General features: G+C 40.3%; 1 protein-coding gene across 2 annotated transcripts in view; it reads left to right on the top strand.

Annotated features, from left to right (window-relative positions):
* Positions 1-23,489, top strand: part of AMPH (amphiphysin) — a 143,421-nt gene that overhangs the window by 54,346 nt on the left and 65,586 nt on the right. For both annotated transcript variants that reach the window (XM_070424726.1, XM_070424725.1), the window contains exon 2: positions 10,993-11,073. In XM_070424726.1, the coding sequence (XP_070280827.1) occupies positions 10,993-11,073 (81 nt within the window). The remainder of the gene's footprint in view (positions 1-10,992; positions 11,074-23,489) is intronic.

Raw genomic sequence — 23,489 nt, 5'->3', positions numbered from 1 at the left:
TTTTCAAATTGCTGATTCATCTTCTGCTGGTACAGGGGGTACCTGAGGTCAGGAAGACTGCCTGCGGAGTCCGTATAAAGGAATTCGGAATAGAGCTGCCCCCAGTGAATTCCCTGGGTACAGGCCCTCCCTGGCTCCCTGGCTGCACATCTTGCAGCAGTTCCTCTACGGGTAGATTGCCACTAGTTCAGCAGGCATGTTTTCTCTCAAATCCATGGCCGGTGGTAAGCGGAGGAATATTTTCCTCTCACTAAGAAGCATGAGGATTAATTTAAAATGATCTGATGAGGCTGAAGATCACTGTATTAGCTCGTGCAATATTGGCATGAGACAGCGCTCTATCCTTGAAGGAGGCCACTGGAGAAGGAACATCTGGTCCCTCTCAGAGCCTCAGGCGATGACTCAGAGGCTTTAGCAGGCTTCCTCTTCACGGAATTTTGGTGTAAGTGTTGTATTCTGGGTTGGATACTGGAGGTATCAGGTTTCATAGAAAAGCAGTTCTGAGACAAGGTGACCCAATGCAGAGGGAGAGAGCACGCACCTGGCTCCCAGGAGAAGAGGGGGCATTGGATGCCAGGCTCACAACCCGTTCATCTTCGCTAGATCAGTATTCCTCAAGCTCTTTTTCCACATGATTTTTGTGGGGTGTAAGAGGACTAAGATGTTCTCACCTTTATACTTTGGGGAGGATAGAAGAGAACAGAATTCTGGAGCATGATACCTCCCTCAGCAGGCAGGTGCATGATTGCGAACAGTTGTGACCGGTGTTACCGTATCTGCATTTTGGGAGCTGTTCTCACACAGTTTCCCTTCTAAGCTTCTGGACTTTCTTTCCTCCATTGCTCTCTAATTCCCAATTGCCCCTGTCCCACTTAGGATAAACCTGCTCCCATCTGAGGCTTGTACTTCTCTGTGCTGTATGTAAAAGTCCTAAGGCCACTCAAATGGGACCGAAGGCTGTGAACATTCCCTCTCTCATCTGTTCTTGCTTCTCCAAAAGTGTTTCCCAGAATCAGGAGGAAGGCTCATGACAGCCTCTGAGAGCCTTTGGCTGATATACTATTGAAATCTATGGTGCAGAAATGCATCCCACAGACGGCCTGATGGCGGTGACAGTGCAGGACCTTGAGGGGCACACGAACCACACCAAGGGATGATTTATCCTTTTCCTCTCAAATTAGGAAAAATTAAAACCACTTTTTAAAATCCCGAAACTTACTCAAAAAGCAGTCAGTGAACTAGTATCCTGAAGTGCAGTAAATGCCCATAGGCCACTTCAGGACAAGCAGCTACACTGTACCTGCATGTCCTCATGGCCTCCCTCCAGTCCTAGGCTATGGCACTTGGCACAGTGTCAGAGAGCACTTGATAATTCTCTCTGAATTTGCAGTGAGATAGGTGGGTATATGAACAGATGAGTGAGTGAGTCATCTTGGCATGGGCAGGTATGCCACCAATTCTCCATGTCCTGTGCAGAGAGACCACAGTCCTCCCAGGCAGTTGACTCCTGGATTAAATGGATAATATGTACATAATTTTATTCTCTCTCTCTCTCTCTCTCTCTCTCTCTCTCTCTCAAGACAAAGTGTAATGAGAAAGGTGCCTCCTTGTTCAGAGAGCACTAATTGCATTGTGTGATTCTCTTATTGGCTTTCACAGTCTGGTTCAAGGTAGCATGCATCACCCAGAGTGAAAGTTTGTCTAGTCTGAGCCTTCATCCAATGCATGAATTTAAGGCACCCCAGTGGCCAATCCTGCCAAATTCTTTTAACCATTACTCTTGTCCCAGTATCCAGGTATATATAAATACATGCCTCTGACACCCCCATGGCCTGCATCTTGACTTTCTTTGTGGTCAGTATCCTTTCCTCCATGCTTTCCCATTTTTGATTGTAGGATTTATTTTTCTTGCTTGGGGTCACACCTCACCATAGTTGACCTTGCTTTGATCTTTGCCCCTAAGTACAGAAGTCATTTCCACGTGGAATGGAAGATTGTGAATTTTTTTCTTTGACTTAAAATGCCAACAACTTTTTAAAAAGCTGCCAACATCGTATTTTATTTCTTATTTTAATATATTAAGAGAGAGCAATTATTCTCTTACTGCTGTGATAGTATTTAATTTGCACTGGACTATGAGGATTTGAGACTATCGGAATTTTGGCTTTACGGGATGGGGAAACTGCCCAAATCAAAGAGTTCTAAATTTTTAGGGACCTCGTTGGACACATTACATATGAGCAATTGCTCTAGAGAAAAATGTGAGATGCACATCATTGGAGCAGCCCTTGCAACCCCAGCTGAGGAACTAACTGCTTTAGGAGATGCTGGAAGATTTATTAGTTGAAATATTCAAGTTCCATATTCCTACCTTTTCTTCCTACTGAATTTTTTAATCTGCCTATGTCATGATGTGTTTTAGGATCAGTTCAGAGCTTCTGAACCGCAGGCTGAGGGCATAAGCACAGAGCCAACCTGAGAAGAATATTCGGAGAGGAATATTCAGAGTCGCCTTGAAAAGAAAAGCAGTTTGAAAAGCTGATTCAACTTAGAGTATTATTTTGCATTTGAAAAACAGCAGCAACAAAAATAACAAAAGAAAGCCTATTGTTTCAAAAATAGCAACATATCCATGTAGATACAATTAGCATTGAAAGCAAAGACCTAAGTCCTAAACAAAAATTCAGGAAGCATAGCATTTTCCTCATTTTGCCTGTAGGTGGAAGATGTGTCACGTTGTCAAAATCTGAGTATCAGAAGCAAGAACATCCAGTGATCCTCCTGTAATATCAATGTGCCAAACTGTTTAGGCTTAATTTGGCATTTTCATCAACACCAGTGGAGAGGTGAATGAGAGGCCACCTAAATTATAAACTCACTGTCAAATATTGTGACATAAAAAACAAGATAAATGGCAGGATTTTGTCATCTCAGTTCTAGGCTCCAGTGTCTTTGGTGCCTTAAGATATTTGCTATGAAGCCCAGCCGGAGTGGTTCAGTGGTTGAGCGTCGACCTATGAACCAGGAAGTCACAGTTCAATTCCCCATCAGGACACATGCCTGGGTTGTGGGTTTGAACCCCAGTGTGGGCCGTGTAGGAGGCAGCCAATCAATGGTTCTCTCTCGTCATTGATGTTTCTATCTCTCCCTCTCCCTTCCTCTCTGAAATCAATAAAAATATATTTTTTAAAAAAGATATTTGCTTATGTAGCAGATCAATCCTGTCACCTTCATTGAAGCTTCTGGAGAAAAATCACAAAACTGCTTAAATGTAGGCAACTGCACATCCCTGGTTTCTGCCTCAGCTGGGCCTTGAGTTCCATCTAAATCCTGTGGTGTGTTTCTGGTCTTACCTTTTCCAGTCCCACATCTGAACCATTTCCCTCCGCTGGAGTCTTTACCACAACCAAAGGCTCCCTTCTTCCCCACCTCCTCCCCCTCCCAATTGGAACTCTGGGCAGATGAGCTACTCAGCCTCCACAGCAGAAATCTGAGGTCCTCCTTGCTCTCCTCATCTGTCCTAATGTCATTAAGGAGCACACATCTGTCCATGTAGCTGACTCCAGGGCAATACTTGGTCTATACAAGGAAACCACAGTCTTCAGTCTTGCGGGCGGAGCCTTTCCATAATCTGCCCTCTGTTTGCCGTGCCAGCCTCATCTTCTCCAGATCCACATCTCGCACGTCCACGGTCACACCATCCCAGTCCCCAGACCGCAGCTTGCGTTCCTACAGCTCCTGGCCCAGTGCATGGCGTTCAGGTGTCAGCAGGTCAATATAAGTTGGAGATAGAAATGAACAGACTTCCTTCTCTGCCTATTACTCACTGTGATTTGCATTCTTCTCTGGGGATAATGTCTAATGTGAGAAATTTATTATGGATATTTGAACTATGACTCATTCCATTCACCTGTTTGATGAATAAATCTCTTCTCTGACGCCTCTAACTATTGGTTAAGCTCAAATAGCGCTTAGGTCAATGAGCTAATTACCTCTACCAACAACCTATTTAATTTCCAGAAAACCATGATAACAATTTTTAATGGAAAATTTTTCTTTATATAGCTTTTATCTGCCAGTACTAGTTCTCAGTCTTGGTTTCTGATGGGACAAATCGAATCCTTCTTCATTATGACAATACTTCAGTTTTTGAAGACAGCTGTGCTCTTTCCCCCATGGTCTCTTCTTCTCCCTGGTAATATGCCCAAGCACATAATCTATGCCCCTTACCTTATGGTGTCAACTCTCTTTGCTGTTAGCTGGCTCCAAGTTGCCTGTAGTTACGTGTTTACCAACTTGTCCACCACAGGGAAGCATCCCCGACTTCTGTCCTGGTAGTTGTCATGCTTATTAGTGCAGCTGAGATTGCATGCTCTGACAGCAGCATCACTTTGCTGACTCATTTTAACTGAAGTCATCTCCCTATTAAGGACAGAAACCGTGTATTCCTACCGTCCATTCCGTTGCATTTGGGTTGAAAGTTGAATACATAAATCTGATACTTGAACAATTACATTTTTTACCTTAATTTTATCTCTTGAATTTCATCTTGTTAGAGAGGATCTTTTTGTGAATTCTAATGATCATAACATTACATATCCAATATCCTTCCCCACTTTTTGTCAATGCAAGTGTATGCCATGGATGAAATTATGCAATAGGGTTAGATAAAAATATCTGTAATAATATATATTTATTGAAAATTAAACATATGCCAGGCATCATAGCTTAACATTTCCATTTCCGTTCTAGATAGTCCACACAACACATTAGTCAATACCCTTGCCACTGAATCGGGTATAGGTTCCTGAGGGTTGCCCCTGGAAAGATTTCTTCCAGCTGATATTAATTCACTCACTAGTCTTTCAACTAGTTACTAGCAAATAAACTTACTTGTACTAAAATCTAACTCATAAATCTGTTATATAAGATAACAGTCTCATAAACTCCTTTTTATTTGTCTTTATGATTTTCCAGATTACTTTAATGACACATAACCATTGAGAAATTATGGAAAACATAGAAAATTATAAAGAAAAAAATAATACCCTTGAATCTTACCATCTAGAAATAACCACTGTTAACTTTAAAATATTTATTAGTCATTTTTTTTTTTTACATTTATACATAATCTCATGGGTCTTCTTACCAATTCTTCTCTAGTTACAAGTGCACAATTCTTTCAGAAGGCAGCATTTTGGGCTGCCTTTCAAAAAGACCCTTATATAAGTGAGAATATTATTAGTTAATAAGAGTGATTATTGGTCCTTTTAATATTTATGTTACTGGATCCTTCCAGCTTTTTTTTAAAATAGTAAATTTTCAATGAGGAATAATATATCTTTTATATTATTCATATGTAATGATGGCTTGTGAAATTGAGCGATATAGAATAATTGATAATGTGTGTGAATCTGTATACAATTTTATTTTTACAATATATATCTTTGTTTATTAACAACCATTTGCCCTACCATCCCTAAATGACGTTCTAAGGCAGGGGTGGGCAAACTTTTTGACTCGAGGGCCACAATGGGTTCTTAAACTGGACCGGAGGGCCTGAACAAAAGCATGGATGGAGTGTTTGTGTGAACTAATATAAATTCAAAGTAAACATCATTACATAAAAGGGTACGGTCTTTTTTTTTTTTTAGTTTTATTCATTTCAAACAGGCCGGATCCGGCCCGCGGGCCGTAGTTTGCCCATGGCTGTTCTAAGGACTAGGACCTCAGGGTCTCACCATCCTTCTAACCACTGCTCTTTCCATTATACACTGTCTCTCTTGATCTATAAGAATTGGGACTTTAGGGTCCTTCTTGAGAAATTAGAATTTGATTCAAGAAACCATAATAGGACTTAAAGGAGAGAAATAACAGGTCCAAAGGGGCATGTTAGAAGAGAGTTTGGCAGCACTGGGAAAATGAGAAGAGAGCTAATGATGGTAGAATCTGATGGTTCAGCAAGGTAGGCCTTTAATCTCAAGTAAGAGGTTAATAGTGCATGGAAAAAGAAGAGAAACGTAAGTTTTGTTATTGGTTTTTGATGGATGCATTGGATATATGCAAATAAAGACAAATAATTCAGCACCTGTGTTGGATATCACTCTATGACTACATTAAAATTTTGATCTTAAAGAAGTTTGGCATTTATATTTTAGGGCCGTATTATAGGCACCTATTTGATTGGCTGGATCAGCCCACTGGTGCTGTCTCTGTGAGGAAGGCACTGTGAGGACTCGGGCGGGAGTGTCTGGTTTGAATCTGGGTTCTGTTACTTACAGAGGCAGGTGGCCTGACCTCTCTGAGTCTCAGTTCTTTCATCTGTAAAATGGGGATGAGCGAGTGGCAGTGAGGATCAGCTGAAATAATAGACACAAACTCCCTAACCTAGTAATTGACATGGAGAAGGTTCTCAGCAAAAGCTGGAATCTCTGTCCCATCTCTCCTTTGTCATCTCTCCTCTGTGGCTGCTGCTGTCAAGAAGCTGACATCAAGGTGTGGGTGTGCTGTAACTCAGGGAGTTCCAGATCCTTTATTATTTCCTTAGAAGAGAAAGTGTGGGCTCATGGTGTCATCTAATTATAATTTATTTATCCCTTTTTACACTTAGAATTCGTTTTTGTTGTGGTTGCTGTTTTATTTATACTGTACAGTTGCTAGAAATGAAAAGCAAGGAATCATGATTTGAAATTCAAATAATGACTTTCAGCAAGGGTTCTGCAAAAGATCTCCACTGTTGTAGATGTGCAGTCTAGGAGATGCACTTTCTTAGAGTAGCCTGTAAGAATCCTGAATGAAAATATGAGAATAATAGTTTGACATATCCCTGTTTGCTTTCCATGAGAAGGAAAAGGCTATCTGTGGTCGCGACAGAGGTATCAGACCTCAGAATGGGGATTTTCTTGAGGACATCTAATACGCCACTTACTCACTGTGTGATCCAAAGTAAGTACCAGATGGGGTGCTGAGAGAACTGAAGAGGTAATGTGTAAATCACTTTCTGCAGTTTCAGGCACACACTAGATCCTCAATAAATGCTTGTCTCTTTCTTTTCTCCCACTCTCTGAGACAAGAGTTCCTTTTCACTAATATATAAACTTGTGGAACTGAGCGGTGTGCTGCTTGCTCATTAGAGTTTGATAGCCTTTCCTGACCTTTGTGAACTGCTAACAGCAGGTGAGGTATTGCTGCCTCTCAATGACTAACCTGATCTAGGTAGACTAAAAATTTATGAATAAGTAGATTTTAAGAATTAGGAAAAACTTCATGTGGTAATACTAGATGTCTTTCCCCTGATACTTTAGTGTTTTGTGTGTGGGAGGTCATAGCTTTTCTTTTAAAAATATTTAAAGGAAAATAGAAGCAATCAAGCAAAATTCTTCTTTCTTAAAGTTATTATACTTAGAATGAAAATATGGGAGTAGGTGAGAGGAGATCTGGTAACAAGGCCAACAATTCCTGTGTCATTGAATTTTACTCCTCTTGCAAATGGCCTGTGTAATTTTGCTTTGCCCTATCTTTCTTAGAACAATAGTAATAAAAATAATAACAACAGTATTTTACATTTTCCCAGCATTCCTAAGTTGACCCTGTTATTGAAGTATGATGTTTCAAAAGTAAAGACAAGATTTTCATGAAAAACATGAAATAAACATGTGTCATATATTTTAATTCAACTCATCTATATATACAGTAGGTCCTCTGGTTATGTTGGAGATCCAGTCCTACAGCATGAATAACACGATTTTCGCCGTAAGTTGGAACATACCTACATAAGCACCTATGTCACTCACATGAAGCACATACACAGCAATAATGAAGTGAAACAGTAAAAAAAACTTTAAAGAAAGATAACTGCTGGGGTCCAATCCCAGCAGGTCCAGGGGTCCCCAAAGGTGTGGACGGAGTCGGCGAAGAAGGAATGACACGAAGACAGCCTTCAGTTGATCAGCAGCCTAGTCAGGACCTATAGCCAGGATTTCCAGCCAAAGTTCTGGTCGGAGCTCTGGTTAGGAACTGATGAGGTTCTGATGTTTATTGTCTAGTTACATCCGTATTTATACCAGCCGATTTTAATCCTGTCAATTTCTATTACAAAGGTTAGGGCGTTTCTTATCTCCATTCCAGGGAGTAAAGATTATGTAGCTTAACTACCCGCCTGGCACTTAATTAAGGGGTTGTATCCCCTCCCTAACCTCAGGGAAAGATCCCCACCTGGGGAAACAACCTTTCTCGGAGAGGTGACCTTGGTTAAAACACATGGCGCTAAAGGGAGCAAACATATTAAGAACAGTATGCTATTTATGCCAGGTCCCTTGAAACATATGCTGTGCAGATGTTTCTTTCCTGCAGCGATTGTGTCAAGCAGCAAGGATGGACCGGCTCCCGGCAGATAACAATCCTGACCTTTACTTGTGGTAAATAAATAATAGAAAAACATAAAGCACATATGTACATACATCGAAATGACGGAACTTTTTTTTTTTTTATAAATAAATGGGAAATGGCAGCATAACCACGAAACGATGTACGTGGAGTTCGATGTAACTCGAGGACTGTCTGTAAAAGCCAAGCAACCGAAACAACCTGAACAACTGGAATGACCGATCGCTATGATGTGCACTGTGGCCAGCCAACCACCCAGATCGGAGGTGGGGCCAGCTGGCCAATCTCCTGCAGCCCCTCCCCTGGGCCAGCCTGTCCCAATAGGCCCCAATCGGGGTGGGCCGGCCGGACCCCGCCCATGCACGAATTTGTGCACCGGGCCTCTAATTAATTCATAAGGTCTTAAAACTTATTAAAAGTGTAGTTGAGGATCTGGGTGTTTGTGACTACTTAATAAAGGGATTTTAGAGTAAGATTGCTGAGGACACATTTGTAATACCTTAACTAATAAATAATAATAATAATAATAATAATAAAAATAGAGTAAGATTGCTGATTTAGATCCAAAACTGGTTAATGTCCCACAGGATCATAAGCTATAAACTTTTGAGGTTCAAGTTTCCATTGAGCAGAAACTATTTTCATCTCTTACAGACAAAAATCTTCAGGTTAAGCCCCGTCTCTGTGGAGCTATAAGTAGCCAGTCGATAGGAAGCCAATCAGAAGTGCAAGTCCAGCACTGCACTAAAAGGGAATCTCTTTTGTCTCTTCCTAAGTTTTGGTGACTTTTCTCACTCTGTCTTTGCATTGAAAGGAATCATTAAGACTTATTCATTTGTACAAGGTTAGATCTTTGATTTTAGGAAGCAAATTAGCATAATGTGATATAAAACCTAGCCATAGAAAGTGCTGTGTGTGAGTATATGTTTTAATGCCCAAATGTTTACGTTTCTTAGAAACGTATTTGGTAATGCCATTGGGTGTGGGTATGTTGAGAAGGCAATGTTTGTAGAGCTTCTATATTCTTGAATAAGTTGTGTTTTAGAAATTAGATATGGAAATATTGAATAATGTACCCAGTCGTGGCTCTCAGGATCCTCTTCTTTTTTTCTGAAGTAACTTTCTCCCCATTTTGGTTGCCTCTTTGTGTTTGTTTCTGTGTAGTGAATAGATCTGCTATGACTCCCAGTCTTTGTGGGGTTGCCTTATGTAGTAGTTTCTTGTGGGGTTCAGTGGTGCAGTCTCCTTGATCACCTGAGCTGGGTGCTCCAGGAATGTTCCTTGTGTGACCCTCATGCTGTAATTGAGTCTTGATTGCTATTGGTCCATTAGTGTGTGGGATTGCCCCTCAGGCTGGCTGACTGTGAGGATCAACCCCAGCCATAGCTTGTAATCTGCTATGCGGGTGCCGACAACTTGAAGTGGAGTTTACCTCAGCAGGTTTTGGTGCCATATCTCCCTCTGGATATGCCATTTGCAAAGCTTATTGGGCCCTGATCTGATGCAATCTGATCCTGGCCACGGAGTGCATTGGTTCTGGGTCTCTTGGGAGGAACTCTGGTTCAGGCAATGGAAGACGCTGCCTGTGGCTGGCCCTTGGCAACCTGTTTGGATCTACAAGTGATCCACCATTTGTGGCTGCCTCTGTGGGCCTGGGTGCATGTGGGAAGGACCACGCTGTGCACCAAGACCCACTTTTACCAGCACTGAGCCAGGGGGCAGGTCAGCAGCAAAAGTCCCATGATTATGTGCTGGGCCTTGTTTTATTTGTCTTTGTATTTCTGGATACCCAGTACAGTGGGGCCTTGACTTCCGAGTGTCCCGACTAACGAGTTTTTCGATATACAAGCCGTCTCTCGGCTGATTTTTTGCTTTGAGTTGCGAGCTACAATTAGGGTTACGAGCCAGCTTCAGATACCCCACTGCTAGTTGGCACAGTGAATGTCACAGTGAACGCCACAACATCAGCCCAGCATCACATGTCTCACTCGTTCACTTTTGATTTGACATACGAGTAATTTGAGTTACGAGCTCCGTCATGGAATGAATTAAACTCGTAAGTCAAGGCCCCACTGTACTTAGCATGGGGCCTTGTGTAGCCCAGTGCCCCTTTGAGTATTTATTCAGTTGAAAGAAATATCATTGGAAGATGGTGGAGGCAAGCTTACCATATGCCTAACTCCAGTAATTCTAATACCGTCCCTATGGAGTAGGTGAATACTGTAGTCAAATAACTTTGGTTCACCGCTTAACAAAAATTTGAGCACCTATATTATGTATCAGGTATTGTGCCAGATGCTTTGGACAAAAGGACAAGGAATAGCTTTTGTCTTTAAGTCTTGTGTCCTATTGGGGGAAACAGATACAGTATGTAAATAAACAGATTCAACCTAGCATGACACTTGCTCAAGGTCACACAGCCTGTGAGTGGTGGAACTGTAACTGAAATCCAAGTGTGTTCAGCTCCAAAGCCACCAAGCCAAGATGCTTCCAGAACCGAAAAACTAGCTAGGCTGCGAGTGAGTTCAAGAGGAGCAAAACAACAGCTTTGCTCTATTATTTGAAACCATTATTAAATCAAACCATTTTGTTGTATTTGCAAATTAGGTCCTTCAGAAGCTTGGAAAAGCTGATGAGACAAAAGACGAACAGTTTGAAGAATATGTACAGAACTTCAAACGGCAAGAGGTAAGTGTATTTATCTAGTTTGTGGGGTGGAAATGGGTGGACAGTGTTTGTGGTTTAGCATGTAGCTAAAATGCTTTAAGTTTGAAGAAAGAACTTCACTGGGTTTGGTGTTAACCTGAGGGTAAAGCTTGTCAGTTCTGTAAGACTTTCCTGTGGAGGATGAAGGAAGAGGCAGTAGGCACTGAGAGAGATTTGTGTTTCTTCTCAGGAGAATCTCAGGAGATTAAGACTTCGCTTCTCTGGAGCTTTTTAATATAGTTTATTGATTTATAGGAAAGATAATGTTTTTGGTGATTTATATTCCACTAAGTATTAGCAGTAGTTAGATACTTTTGGCAAAATTACTTTAATTGCTGCCTGCTTCAAGATCATGCATTCTCAGTGGGGAGTATATCTCCCCCACGAGGGTGAAAATTGGTTCTTGGTGAATGAAAAAATTGTACTGGTTTTATGTGTATATATTACATAACCAGATTTATAGTGTATCTGTGGTATTAAAATTTCATGGGGGGGGGGGGATTGACATTAAAAAAATGTCGGAAAAAGCTCATCAGAGGAGGCCATGATGGAAAAAGGTTGAGAAACACGATTTGTGATACTTGTTCCTTTAATGGGCTGCTATGTGTTTAACAGACACATGAATAAAGACACAATTTTTAAAATTATTTGTTTATCTCTCTAAGGCTTGGGTAACTGATTAGCATATCACTCTTTAGAGATCACTCATGAGGGTCAGGGAGAGGGAAGATACAGGTGGGGTCTCTGAGGTTTGAAGCTTCTAATCTAGAGGTCATTCTAGAGGTGAGAAGAAAGCTGGGCCATAAGAGGCTTTCCAGGCCCTCTGGAAAATGTTTGGACATGGGACAATGTAAGGACAAGCTCTTTTTGTTATTGCTCTGAAGGTTTCCTTTCATCTATTCTATCCTGTTCCCTATTTGTAATTGTATTTTATTTTACTTAGCTACATTAACCAACATGCCAACGGGGGTTAATCCCTCCGCATTCATTTAGAGACCAATTCCATGTATCTCCCACTTCTCCCTGTGAAGTGAGCTTATTATCTAAGTTTGGATGTTCCTCTCTAAATGGCCCCCAGATTGACTGCACTGTTCTGGCAATGGGATGCAGAGAATTAGGCATATCACTCATCCAAGCCTAGGAGACCATCTGAAATGTTGTGAGCATCTGCATAGACGAGTTGAAATTGAAGCTCAGATTCGCATCAATATTGTTGGTTCCCATTGCGTGTGATTCTCATATGTCCCCCTGTAAGCCCCATGGCTGATTTTGCATTAGAGCTGCCATCTAAGTGATGAAAATGTGTTATAAGGAATGTCTTATGGTGACTGACTGAGATCTGGAGCCAGACATATTTTAAGGGATTTTTTGGTCACCTCATACTAGAGCTACAGACTAGAGTGTCTGTCAACACAGTTAGTCTCAATTAAGTGATAGACACAGTGCAAAATTATAGGAGAGGTTTCCACATAACTATCGGAATTGCCTGGAGGACTTTTAAATATACTGATTCCTGCCCCACTCCAGACTTCTGAATCAGCTCACAAATTTGACTTGTGTCTCTAAAGAGCTATCGTATAAGAGTAACAATTTGAATGTAAACCTGAAATTATACTGATATAGTGAAGATAATGGCGTCCTTAATTGCACATCTAATATGTTTCTAGACCTGGACAATTATAAGAAACTTCTAAGGAGCTTTAAAAATTTACAAATTTCAAAGCCACACCTGAATGACTTATATAAAAGCAGCAATGAAGTATTTTTATTCTGAAGACTTTCCATAAGTAGGCATTGGCATTTATAATGTGTTTTATACACTTTTCTACTCGATTCTCCTAGCAATCCATAATTTTAATTCTGCTTTATGCATAAGAAAACCAAGTATTGTTACAAAAGCTTTTATTTTGAGAATGATCTTGACTATTCTTTTGGCCATGGTATTCATTGCTTTCTTATTTCCTCACAGTGATGTTATGACATTGGCTTGATTTTTCTCATAACCATTGTTAAGTGGTTCTTATATGTCTGCATAAATTATTTCTTTGTACTCTAAGATCTTCTGTTACTGCAATATTTAAAGATATAAACACAAACTTCCTGGAAATGTAACTGTGTATTTGAGACTCAGAAGTATAAATGAAACACAAGGGGACATTCTAAGATTCCAATTAACTTGTTTGGGGGAGGTTTTGTACATTTCTCATGAAAATATTCCTTTGTAACATGACATGTAGCAGAACTTAGTCAAGCTTTTATGAAACACCCACTCTTTGCACAGTTTATCATTTAAAACATATCAGATAGACAGAGTCATCCAACATTTATTGAATGTGTACTGTGTCTGGTACTCTGCTGATACTTTACATCAGGGGTCCTCAAACTACGACCCGAGGGCCACATGCGGCCCACCGAAAGCATTTTTTTTTTTTTACTTCAAAATAAGATATGTGCAGTGTGCATAGGAATTTGTTCATAGTTTTTTTTTTAAAACTATAGTCCGGCTCTCCAACGGTCTGAGGGACAGTGAACTGGCCCCCTGTTTAAAAAGTGTGAGGACCCCTGCCATGGACTATCCCCCCTGACCTTCATGAGAGCCCCAGGAAGTGAGTGATGTTACCATCTTCATTTTACAGATGAGGAACCAGAGGTCCAGAGCAGTTAAGTGTTGCCCAGAAGAGCTCATTTTAAAGCCAGGCAGTGCAGCCCCACAGCCCACTGACTTCACCACTGTGCGCTATGCGAGTCACATGCAACATACTCTGGAATCATGAGAAAGAGTGAACAATTGGTAGTTTTGTTTATGGAGTAGAACTGCATCATGAGAGCACAGAGAATGCCTTTAGTTAAATTATCCTCATTGATCGGCAGTTGATTCCACTGGGACGGTCTCATGCATCCGAAGTTGTCATCCATGCCTTTAAAGCCTGGGGCACAGAGGACAGTGGTCAAGCATACGGCTCTTGAGGCAGATTATGGGATTTAAATATCCCAGACTGCCCAGGCTTGCCATCTGCTAGATGTGTGACCTCTGGGCATATATTTTAGCCTCGGTGCCTCGGTTTTCTCATGTGTAAGAATGTGCCAACATGAGAGAGTTATTGGGAGAATGATGGGTTAATAGACCTTTGAGGCTTAGGACAGTCTCTGGAACAAAGGGACCACTTAGTGTTAAACTTTATTGCTATATTAAAGGTTTGCTTTGAGGACAGTGTTATGACTGAATTGTGTCTCTCCTAAATTTACCTGTTGAAGTTCTAACTAACCTCCAGTACACCCCAGAATGTGACTGTATTTGGAAACAGGTCCAGTAAAGGGGAAATTAAGATCAAATGAGGTCATATGAAAGGATTCTAACCCAATGAGACTGATGTTTTCATAAGAAGCAGGAGAGACACAGGGATGAACACATGCAGAAAAAGACCATGTGAGGACACAGGGAGGAGGAGGCTGTCTGCAAGCCAAGGAGAGACCTCAGGCAAAACCAAACCTACCAATACTTTGGTCTTGGACTTCTAGCCTCCAGAACTGTGAGGAAATAAATTTCTGTGTTTTTTTCAGCCACCAAGTCTCTGGTATATTATTATAGCAGCCCTCATACACTAATACAGCATCATAAACGGCAGTTTCAGAAACATTTTGGCTGTTATATTATGACTGGAGTAATGACAGGCAAGGCACTTCTTCCCTCCCAGTGATGCATCTCTGAAGCTTGATGTAGCTGTTGTTTTTCTAGAACTTCCACATCCTGTCTCATTTGGACATGATAGAACATTGTCAATAGTGAGCTGGCATCCATATCCCCAGAAAGGGACATGGAACAGTAAGCCTCAGGAAGAGTTATTGTTGGGGTGGTACGCATGTGCAGTTTGCCTTCATTTGTAGGTCAGTCTCTCCCCGACTATATTCAATTCTGTACTCTAGGTATTAAGGCAAAAGTTGAAAAGGTTTTGTATAATTCCCCTAATGTACCGCATAAGTCAAGTCTCTTCATACACAATGAAAGGGGGGAAAATTGGAATGGCTCTTCAAGAGTCACAAACTCAATTGCCTAACGGCAATAAAGCATATCTTCAAATTGCAGCCTGCATGGTGAGATGAGTTTAATGGTTCTAACTGGGCAGTTCCATCCCCTTGTACACACGCTGGGTTAGCTTTTCCAAAAGACAAGAATAGAGGTCTGTATAATCTCAAGGCTTAAGGGAAATACATGGAAAAATAGTACATATAATTACTAACGAGCTTTCTAATTTTGTTTTGGTGAAAGGTAGAAAGTATATTTTATTTGGTCTTCATGTCATAGCTATCCCTGGAGTTGATGACTCAGGGATAATTGGAAATTGGGTCATGAAGCTTGGACAAAATTGTGAAAACTGAGATGTTCTCTTTGATATCCACTTCCCTTCCATGTACCAGCCCCTAATGCCATCTGTCCAGGAATAAGATTTTAAAATCTTCCCTGATTTCCTATCTTATATCTTTTGCCTTAATGTGTACCAAAAAATATTAAAAATGGAGAAATTGTTCTTTGAAATCAGTGCTGGGTTCTTTTTATTTTTTAAATATATTTTATTGGTTTTTTACAGAGAGGAAGGGAGTGAGATAGAGAGTTAGAAACATTGGTGAGAGAGAAACATTGATCAGCTGCCTCGTGCACATCTCCTACTGGGGATGTGCCTGCAACCCAGGTACATGCCCTTGACCGGAATCGAACCTGGGACCATTCAGTTCGCAGGCCGACGCTCTATCCACTGAGCCAAACCAGTTTCGGCCAGTGCTGGGTTCTTAAGGCAGCTCCTGTTTACTATAAAGATCTCAAATCTAGAAAACAAAAAATGGAAATTTTAGAGACCCTGCTGCTGTTACCTTTGGAAAAGTCTTGTCTTCCATTTCATGCACCTGAACTTGTGATAGGGAGAGCTCCATTTCCTGGTGAACCAAGAATGCCTGTAGTGTTCCGCAGACTACTGTTGGCTTTGATCATAAGTGGATTCTGATATTACATATCATTAGTCATCTGCTAATCAAGGTGCTGATTATTGCTTCATTAAGTCTCATCTCCTTGACAATTTAATTTTCTTCTGAGCTTCAAATATAAGAAAGCAGTAGCATGGCTTTCAAGATTGAGTTGACCTGTCTGAACTCTGAGAAGTTGAGCCAATTTTAATTTAATATGTTACTTGGCCTTTTCAAGAGAAAAATGTCAGTATCGAGCAAAAATAATAATGGAACTACAGGACCTGCTGTCAGCTCAGGATCACAGATGAGATGACTGTACTTTTCTTTGTGAAATCACCACTTTGTGAAGTTATATCTCCTCAGATCAAGTCTCATATATCTATTAGTACTGTTGGCTTTCTCCTTGAGCCCCTTTCCAAACGTCAGCTCACAGTTAGTTTCTGAGTTCCAGGGGCAAGTTAATGAAAAAAATCATCTGTATTGTATATGTTGTTTTTTCTCCTGTCTATATTTTTCTTTTTATAACAAGAATGATCTATAAATATAAATTGTTACTACATTTACTATATTTTAACATGTCAATTCAACAACCTATTGCTTGTTTAATAAGCATTAATTACTTATTGCCTTAAAGTGATTTGCTAGTTCTATATAACCTTATGAATAAAATCCATTGGATTTGATTTTGCAAGACAGGGCTGCAGTGTCATGAGCGTGGTAGTGTATGAGCATGGTGCCCCTGAATTTGTAGTGGTTGATGCCCTGAGCTTAGTGTTTTAGAAAGTATTCATTCATTTTATGGATGGTGTCTACAATTCAGTCAAATTAATGCCTCAACTATGGCTTCTTTCTTCTGGGCAGAAGTGACTGATCTAACAAGAGTATACCTTCTTTATTAGGCCCTAAAGTCGTAGGCATGAAGTATTTATTAGCACTAGCATATTTTAATGCATCAGAATTTAGTGTATCTAAATAATAAACAACTGGATTCATTAATTTTCACACATAGTTTATTGCAGGTTAATGCAGCCCTGTGTGTATGCCCAATGCTAGAGGTTTATTTACCAGAGTTTTTCTGTGAGTCACAATCTATGGTAGCTCTTCTTACCAGCCAACTGGCTCACCTTGGAGAAAAGTCTTCTAGTCTTCTCTGCTCTTACCAGAATGCAATAGGAAACCTTGATGAGGTTGCATTTATAGCCAGTCCTTTGACACTACATAGACTAAATCTTGAAAGGTTGAATCACAGACATGTCTGGGCGCTGTCCAGGGTCCTCAAGGGAGCTGTCCTGAGCCCAGTAAGTTTGGGAACCAACAAATGAGAGATGTCCTGAGGCCAGCGAGTCTGGGAACCAACAAATGAGAGATGTCCTGAGCCCAGCTAGTCTGGGAACTGCACCCCTTTGCCCCACCCCCACCCCCACCTTTGCCCCAAGATACATACACTCATCATCATCATCTTCATCATCTTTTTCATCATCAATAATTAAGGAATTGGTGCTACTGAGAACCAACCTGCTATAAAAGAATCTGGATACATTTAATTAGGTATGTAATGTGATTTGTTTGTGTTCAGTAACAAAGATATCTAAATCCTCCCATGATGATGTACCTTCTGCATTCTTTCTCTGACTATTTAGTTAGATTTTAAATTTCACCCTAATCCTTGGTGGGGATATCATGAGCAGTCCTCAGGAGGATAAGAAGAAAACAACAGCTTTGAGATATCACTCAGCAAAGGAATAAAGGGAATTTTGGACTGGAGGCAGTGCTTCTCGGACCTTCATAAGGTTTAAAACCATGTGTACTTTTTTGCATGCCTGTTAATTTTTGGTATCTCTGTGATGAAACCCAACACGACTCTGGCTTGTTCTCCAGGATAGCTGGGAAGCAGGGAAGTAGGGAGACTGCTTCCTTCTCACTAGCTCTGCAAGAATGTGACACCCAAGGGAGGGAGCAGGTGGGAGTAGTTTTAATAAGGAGAGGAAAGCAGGCCTACTCCCTCGGGCTGTGTGGGAAGAAAGGGGCTTGGGAGACCATCTGGGCTGGAGAAGTAGTAGCTCCTGACATTGATAAATGATTCAGTTGAAAAGAAATAAACAAAGAACCTCTAACACCAGAATAACATTATTATACTCTATGCCAGGGCAAGGGATTCTGTAGGTGGTGAATCCTTCTTGGATCTTGACAAAGAGGAGTATGAGTTGGGAATCAGACAACTGAATTATAATACACTCATTTGCTGTTATGTGGCTCTAAGCCCTGAGAATAGTATGACCATGAGTCAAAATAATAATTTTATCTCACCTTGTGGAGGTAGGAAAGGATAAAACATGCATATAGTCTCAAGGATGTGAAATTTTGCATCTCTTTCTCGTGCGCACGCGTGCAATATTCAAGGCTGCATTACCAAAGTGGTAATTTTCAGAGGAATTTGGAACAAACTTCAGTGAAATAGCAGTGCTATAAGAATTTATTTCAAACATAAAACGTCTTATAACTCACATAGAATAATGGTGTTAAGAAAACTTTATTGTGCAATAGGTTTTGTGCAGGACTACTCTGTGGCATATTCTAGGAGGTGAAAATTTCTCTTGAGAGTCTTTTACTTTTTTTGACTCAGGTAAATATAAGTGCAATTTAATATGGTTATTACCAAATGATTTATGAACCTTCATACTCAGGGGGAAATTATTAATTTTAATAACTAGAAAAAAAAGAAAGTTATTTTACTCCTCACCTGAGGATATGTTTTTATTGATTGTGGCTAAAGGGAAGGAGAGATAGAGATAGAGATAGAGATAGAGATAGAGATAGAGATAGATAGATAGAGAGAGAGAGAGAGAGAGAGATGATAGAGACATCGATTGGTCCACCCCCCCCGCCCCGTACATACCCCAACTGGGGATCAAACCCCCAACCTAGGTATGTGCCCTGATCTGGAATCCAATCAACAACCTTTTTTTTGGTGTACGGGGATGCTCTAACCAACAGAACCACCAGGCCAGGGCAGGAAGGTTATTTAAATGAACTTAAGTTTATCTACTTAAATTGCACTCATCTGTTTAAGCCATTATTGTATAATTTGAACTTTCTTCCACTCTTATAGCTAAAAAAATCTCTTCTTGGGATTCTTATTTCATTTAAAAAATGATTATTGTTTCCTTGGGCTGGATGAATCATTCTCTTTCTTGTTCTGAAAGAAAAACCAATGGCTTCATCGTGGGCATCATTTGACAGACTTTATTCCCTCAATAGTTAGGAGAAGAATACCCTTCCCCATCACTCCTTTGCTATTTCCAGATATTCTGGACAATTGTGGTGACTTATGGCCATACCACAGTTGGCTTTGTATTACTTTCTGAGGAGAAAACATCCTTTTGGGTGAGAAGTGAGCCCTATCTTAGCTCAGGGCCTCTCAAATTTTTCAGGGGAGGCCCATGGGCAGTGGTAGAGCAGAGGCCCTACAGCAGACAGCGGAAAGCAGGAGATGTCTGGGAAGTTCTGTTTTTCATCTCTATGCAGTTTTTCTTTCTACATCACAACAGGTGGCACAGTGGTTATAAAATAACGGTTTCTCCCCATTTGCTCCCCTTCAGCCTCAATAAATTGTTGTTCCAGAGAGATGCTGTAGGTTTATTTTGTGCCTGCATGTGCCCTAGGCAAGCCATTTAGTACCCTCAAGGCCTATACTTAATCACTCAGAGAAATGTGGCCTTAGCAGCGGTTCTCAACCTGTGGGTCGCGACCATTGGAAAACACATATAGCATATCAGATATTTACATTACGATTCATAACAGTAGCAAAATTACAGTTATGAAGTAGCAACGAAAATAATTTTATGGTTGGGGGTCACCACAACATGAGGAACTGTATTAAAGGGTCGCGGCATTAGGAAGGTTGAGAACCACTGCCTTAGGGGATCCCAACCCTATTTAAATCCCAATTGTACCTTTTAGGGCTTTAGGCTTCCAATTGGTCTGGATCTGTCCAGGTAAATCACATATCTAACTACAGATACTAATATCTCTAAATTATTTGCCATCTGTTGTGACAAACGGTTCTGGGTCTTGCTGTCCTCTCTCCAAACCATTCTTCCTCTTTCCATCACTTGACCAGCACTAGAGCTTCAATGTGCTAAACCATCCACTTTATCTTTGATCTTTCCAATTTGATTTCCTTTCTGAAATGTTTTTGTAAATGCCGTTAGTGCTCTTCTCCTCACTCATTCCATTGGCTTTTTTTTTTCTGTTAGATTTCAACCTCCATCTTTCAGCGTTTCCACTGTTGATGGTGAACCATTGTATCAGGTTGTTTGGGTAGGTTATGCTGTAGTAGCAATACCTCTGTGGCTTTGAACAACAGATGTTTATTTCTCACTTAAGAAAATGTGAAGGGTAGATGCGCCTCATGTTGCCTTTGCTCTATGACCCATGATGGAGAAGTAACCCCTCTCTGGAATAGCCCAGGGCTCTCGGTAGGGAAAGAGGTGGTAAGACTCTGATGCTCAGAAGCCGCACGCCACTTCTCCTCACATGGCAAGTCCCACAGCCAAGTTTGATATTAATGGGGAAGAATGTGGAGTCCTCCCCCAAAACAGATCTGGAAGAAAGATGCAGTGTAGATGTGACAAGAATAAAATATCCCAGAGCCATTGCTTTTCAAAATTTTATGTATTCAGAATCTAGCACAGTGCCCGTCACGTCATAGATAGTAGCAGGAAGACCTGTTTCTTTCTTCCCCAAATTCTGACTTTTTGTAGTGATGTTGCAGACTTTTTGTAGTGATGTTGGCCTGACTCTTTCATTATCTTTACAAGTTCTTATCATCAGCATTTTCTCTTTATTCTCCTCATCCTTTCTCTACAGTTTCCCACTACACTTTGATGTTTTGGAAATCCAACTTGGGTTGTTTATTATTATTATTATTATTATTATTGTCTAGCTCAGGGATGGCGAACCTTTTGAGCTCGGCATGTCAGCATTTTGAAAAACCCTAACTTAACTCTGGTGCCGTATCACATATGGAAATTTTTTGATATTTGCAACCATAGTAAAACAAAGACATATTTTTGATATTTATTTTATATATTTAAATGCCATTTGACAAAGAAAAATCAACCAAAAAAATGAGTTCGCGTGTCACCTCTGACAGGCGTGTCATAGGTTCGCCATCACTGGTCTAGCTCATGGCAATTTGCCTTCACACTACATTTCTAAATGGCTCAGCAAGACAAGGGGAATCTAGAGTTTTTATTTTAAACCATGTTGAGAGATGAGAAAGGGAGTCAGTCGTTTAGAACTTTGATGATTACTGCTTTGGCATCCTGAATAGAACCATTCTGGTTGAAGTTCATTATGTGCTAGCAAATGAATTAACCCTGAGCTTTTATCTGGTAGTACCTGGATTTACAGAGATGACAGAAATAGCTTGAGCTTAATGCAGAAAAAGCAAACCTCACCCGAGCTTTACATATATTTCATAAAAATAATGTCACTATATCTGTACTGTACTAGGAAAATATACTTATATAGAATCCCTTTGGGGGACCAGCATGTATTAAACGAGGCATGTGGAACCTTTATTCTGCCAAGGGCCATTTGGATATTTATAACATCATTTGCAGGTCATACAAAATTACCAATTTAAAAATTAGCCTGCTATATTTGGTCAAGCATTTAATTAACTCATCTCTAATGCCTTGGCAGGGCCAGACCAAGTGATTTTGTGGGCCTTATGCGGCCTGTGGACGTTCCCCACCCCTGTCTTAAACACTTCTTTTCAGAGTTTCTTTGTATTAATCACTATCTTTAAATTTGATGAATATTTTTCTTTGCTTTGTCCTCTAAACATTTTGCATGGCTGTTGCAGAGCTAAATGTAATCTACTTGTAGTTTTCTATTTAGATATTTTACTTCCCCTACTAGATTATAATTCACTGAAGGAAGTAGGTATTTTCCCTTCATCCCTCCCTGCTTTTTGGTAAATACTAACAAATAATTCTTTATTTATTTATGACTAATAGAGTTGCTATGTTATTAACTATATTATTAACAATCAAGTTAGAGTTATAATATAGATGCTGTATTATTAATTATCAAGGTGGAGTCATTCAGTATGCTAGCTCTCTGCAATTTTGTTAAATAATTATGCAATTAAAGTACATATACTTTTAAATTTTCAGGTGTAGTGAAAGCACACACTGTGGATGCCAGACATATGCCCCAGCACCTACCTTTTCTGAGCCCACTAGATCTAGTTGCAACTGCCAGCAAGGGAAACTTTTTGCCTGAGGATTTTTTCTGGTAACTGGAGACCTCTCTGCCCTTGTGTGGACATGTTGGGGGAATCATGTCCCAGGAGCAATTCTCAACCAATGACTGTCAGGAGCTGATGGATAAATGCCCAAGCTTCTTTGCCCCTCACTGAGGATATCTACAGGGTTTGACACTGTCTCCAGAGTTCCCCAGTGGGACTAAGGCCACCGGGGTAACTTGCTTGTTATGCACCTGTGATGGCTCTCTTCCCTCCCCTCTTCACTTCTCCATGCCCCTGTTGGCATTTCCTGGGTTAACTCCATATTCAACTACTTGCAATCTAATCCTAATCTCAGAGTCTCAGAGTTTCTAAGGGTAATCCAAAACAAAACTAAGATTCATATGTCAAAATTTACATTTTACCAATTTCTCTATTCTGATTATGTCCAAAAGAAATATAATGCAAACCACATAGGTAATTTAAATTGTTCTAGTGTCCACATTTTAAAAAGTTAAAAGAAACAGGTGAAATTAATTTTAATAACCCAATTGTTTAACTCAGTGTATCCAAAATATTGTTTTAACAAACAATTAATATAAAACATATTAATGACTTTTTTGTATAAAGTCCCTAAAATCAGGTGTGGATTTTACACTTATAATGCATCTCCATTCAGACTAGTCATGTTGCAAGCACTGAACAGCCACATGTAGCTAGTGGCTACCATATTGGATAGTGGCGATCAGTTTCCAACTGTTATAACCATGTGTCAAAACTTAGAGACTTGCTAGCTCTTGAATATGTAAGAACCTTATGGTGGGCCACAGTTTCCATTCTTAGAAAAATTGTGCTTGCTTTGTCCTTTTCTTTTAAACTGAATGAAATATTTGTAAATATCTAGACTTATAGGCATCCTGTTTAATCTGTGTCCACATATTTTTAATATGGTTTTATTGAGTTTAAGAGAGAGAAAGGAAGGAATAAGAATAGAGAGATGGAAACATCCATAAGAGAGAAACATCATCCATTGGCTGCCTTCTGCATGCCCCCTACTGGGGATCGAGCCTGCAACTCTGGCATGTTCCCTGACCGGCAATGGAACCAGAGACCTCTTGGTTCCTGGGTCGACGCTCAACCCCTGGGCCACAGCAGCTGGGCTCTACATATTTATGTTCCTTCA

The sequence above is a fragment of the Myotis yumanensis genome, unplaced genomic scaffold (assembly GCF_028538775.1).
Source record: "Myotis yumanensis isolate MYYU_CA2020_CCGP unplaced genomic scaffold, mMyoYum1.0.hap1 SCAF_9, whole genome shotgun sequence".
NCBI lineage: Eukaryota > Metazoa > Chordata > Mammalia > Chiroptera > Vespertilionidae > Myotis > Myotis yumanensis.
Note: the sequence above shows the minus strand (reverse complement) of the source record. Positions and strands in the feature narration are given on the sequence as shown.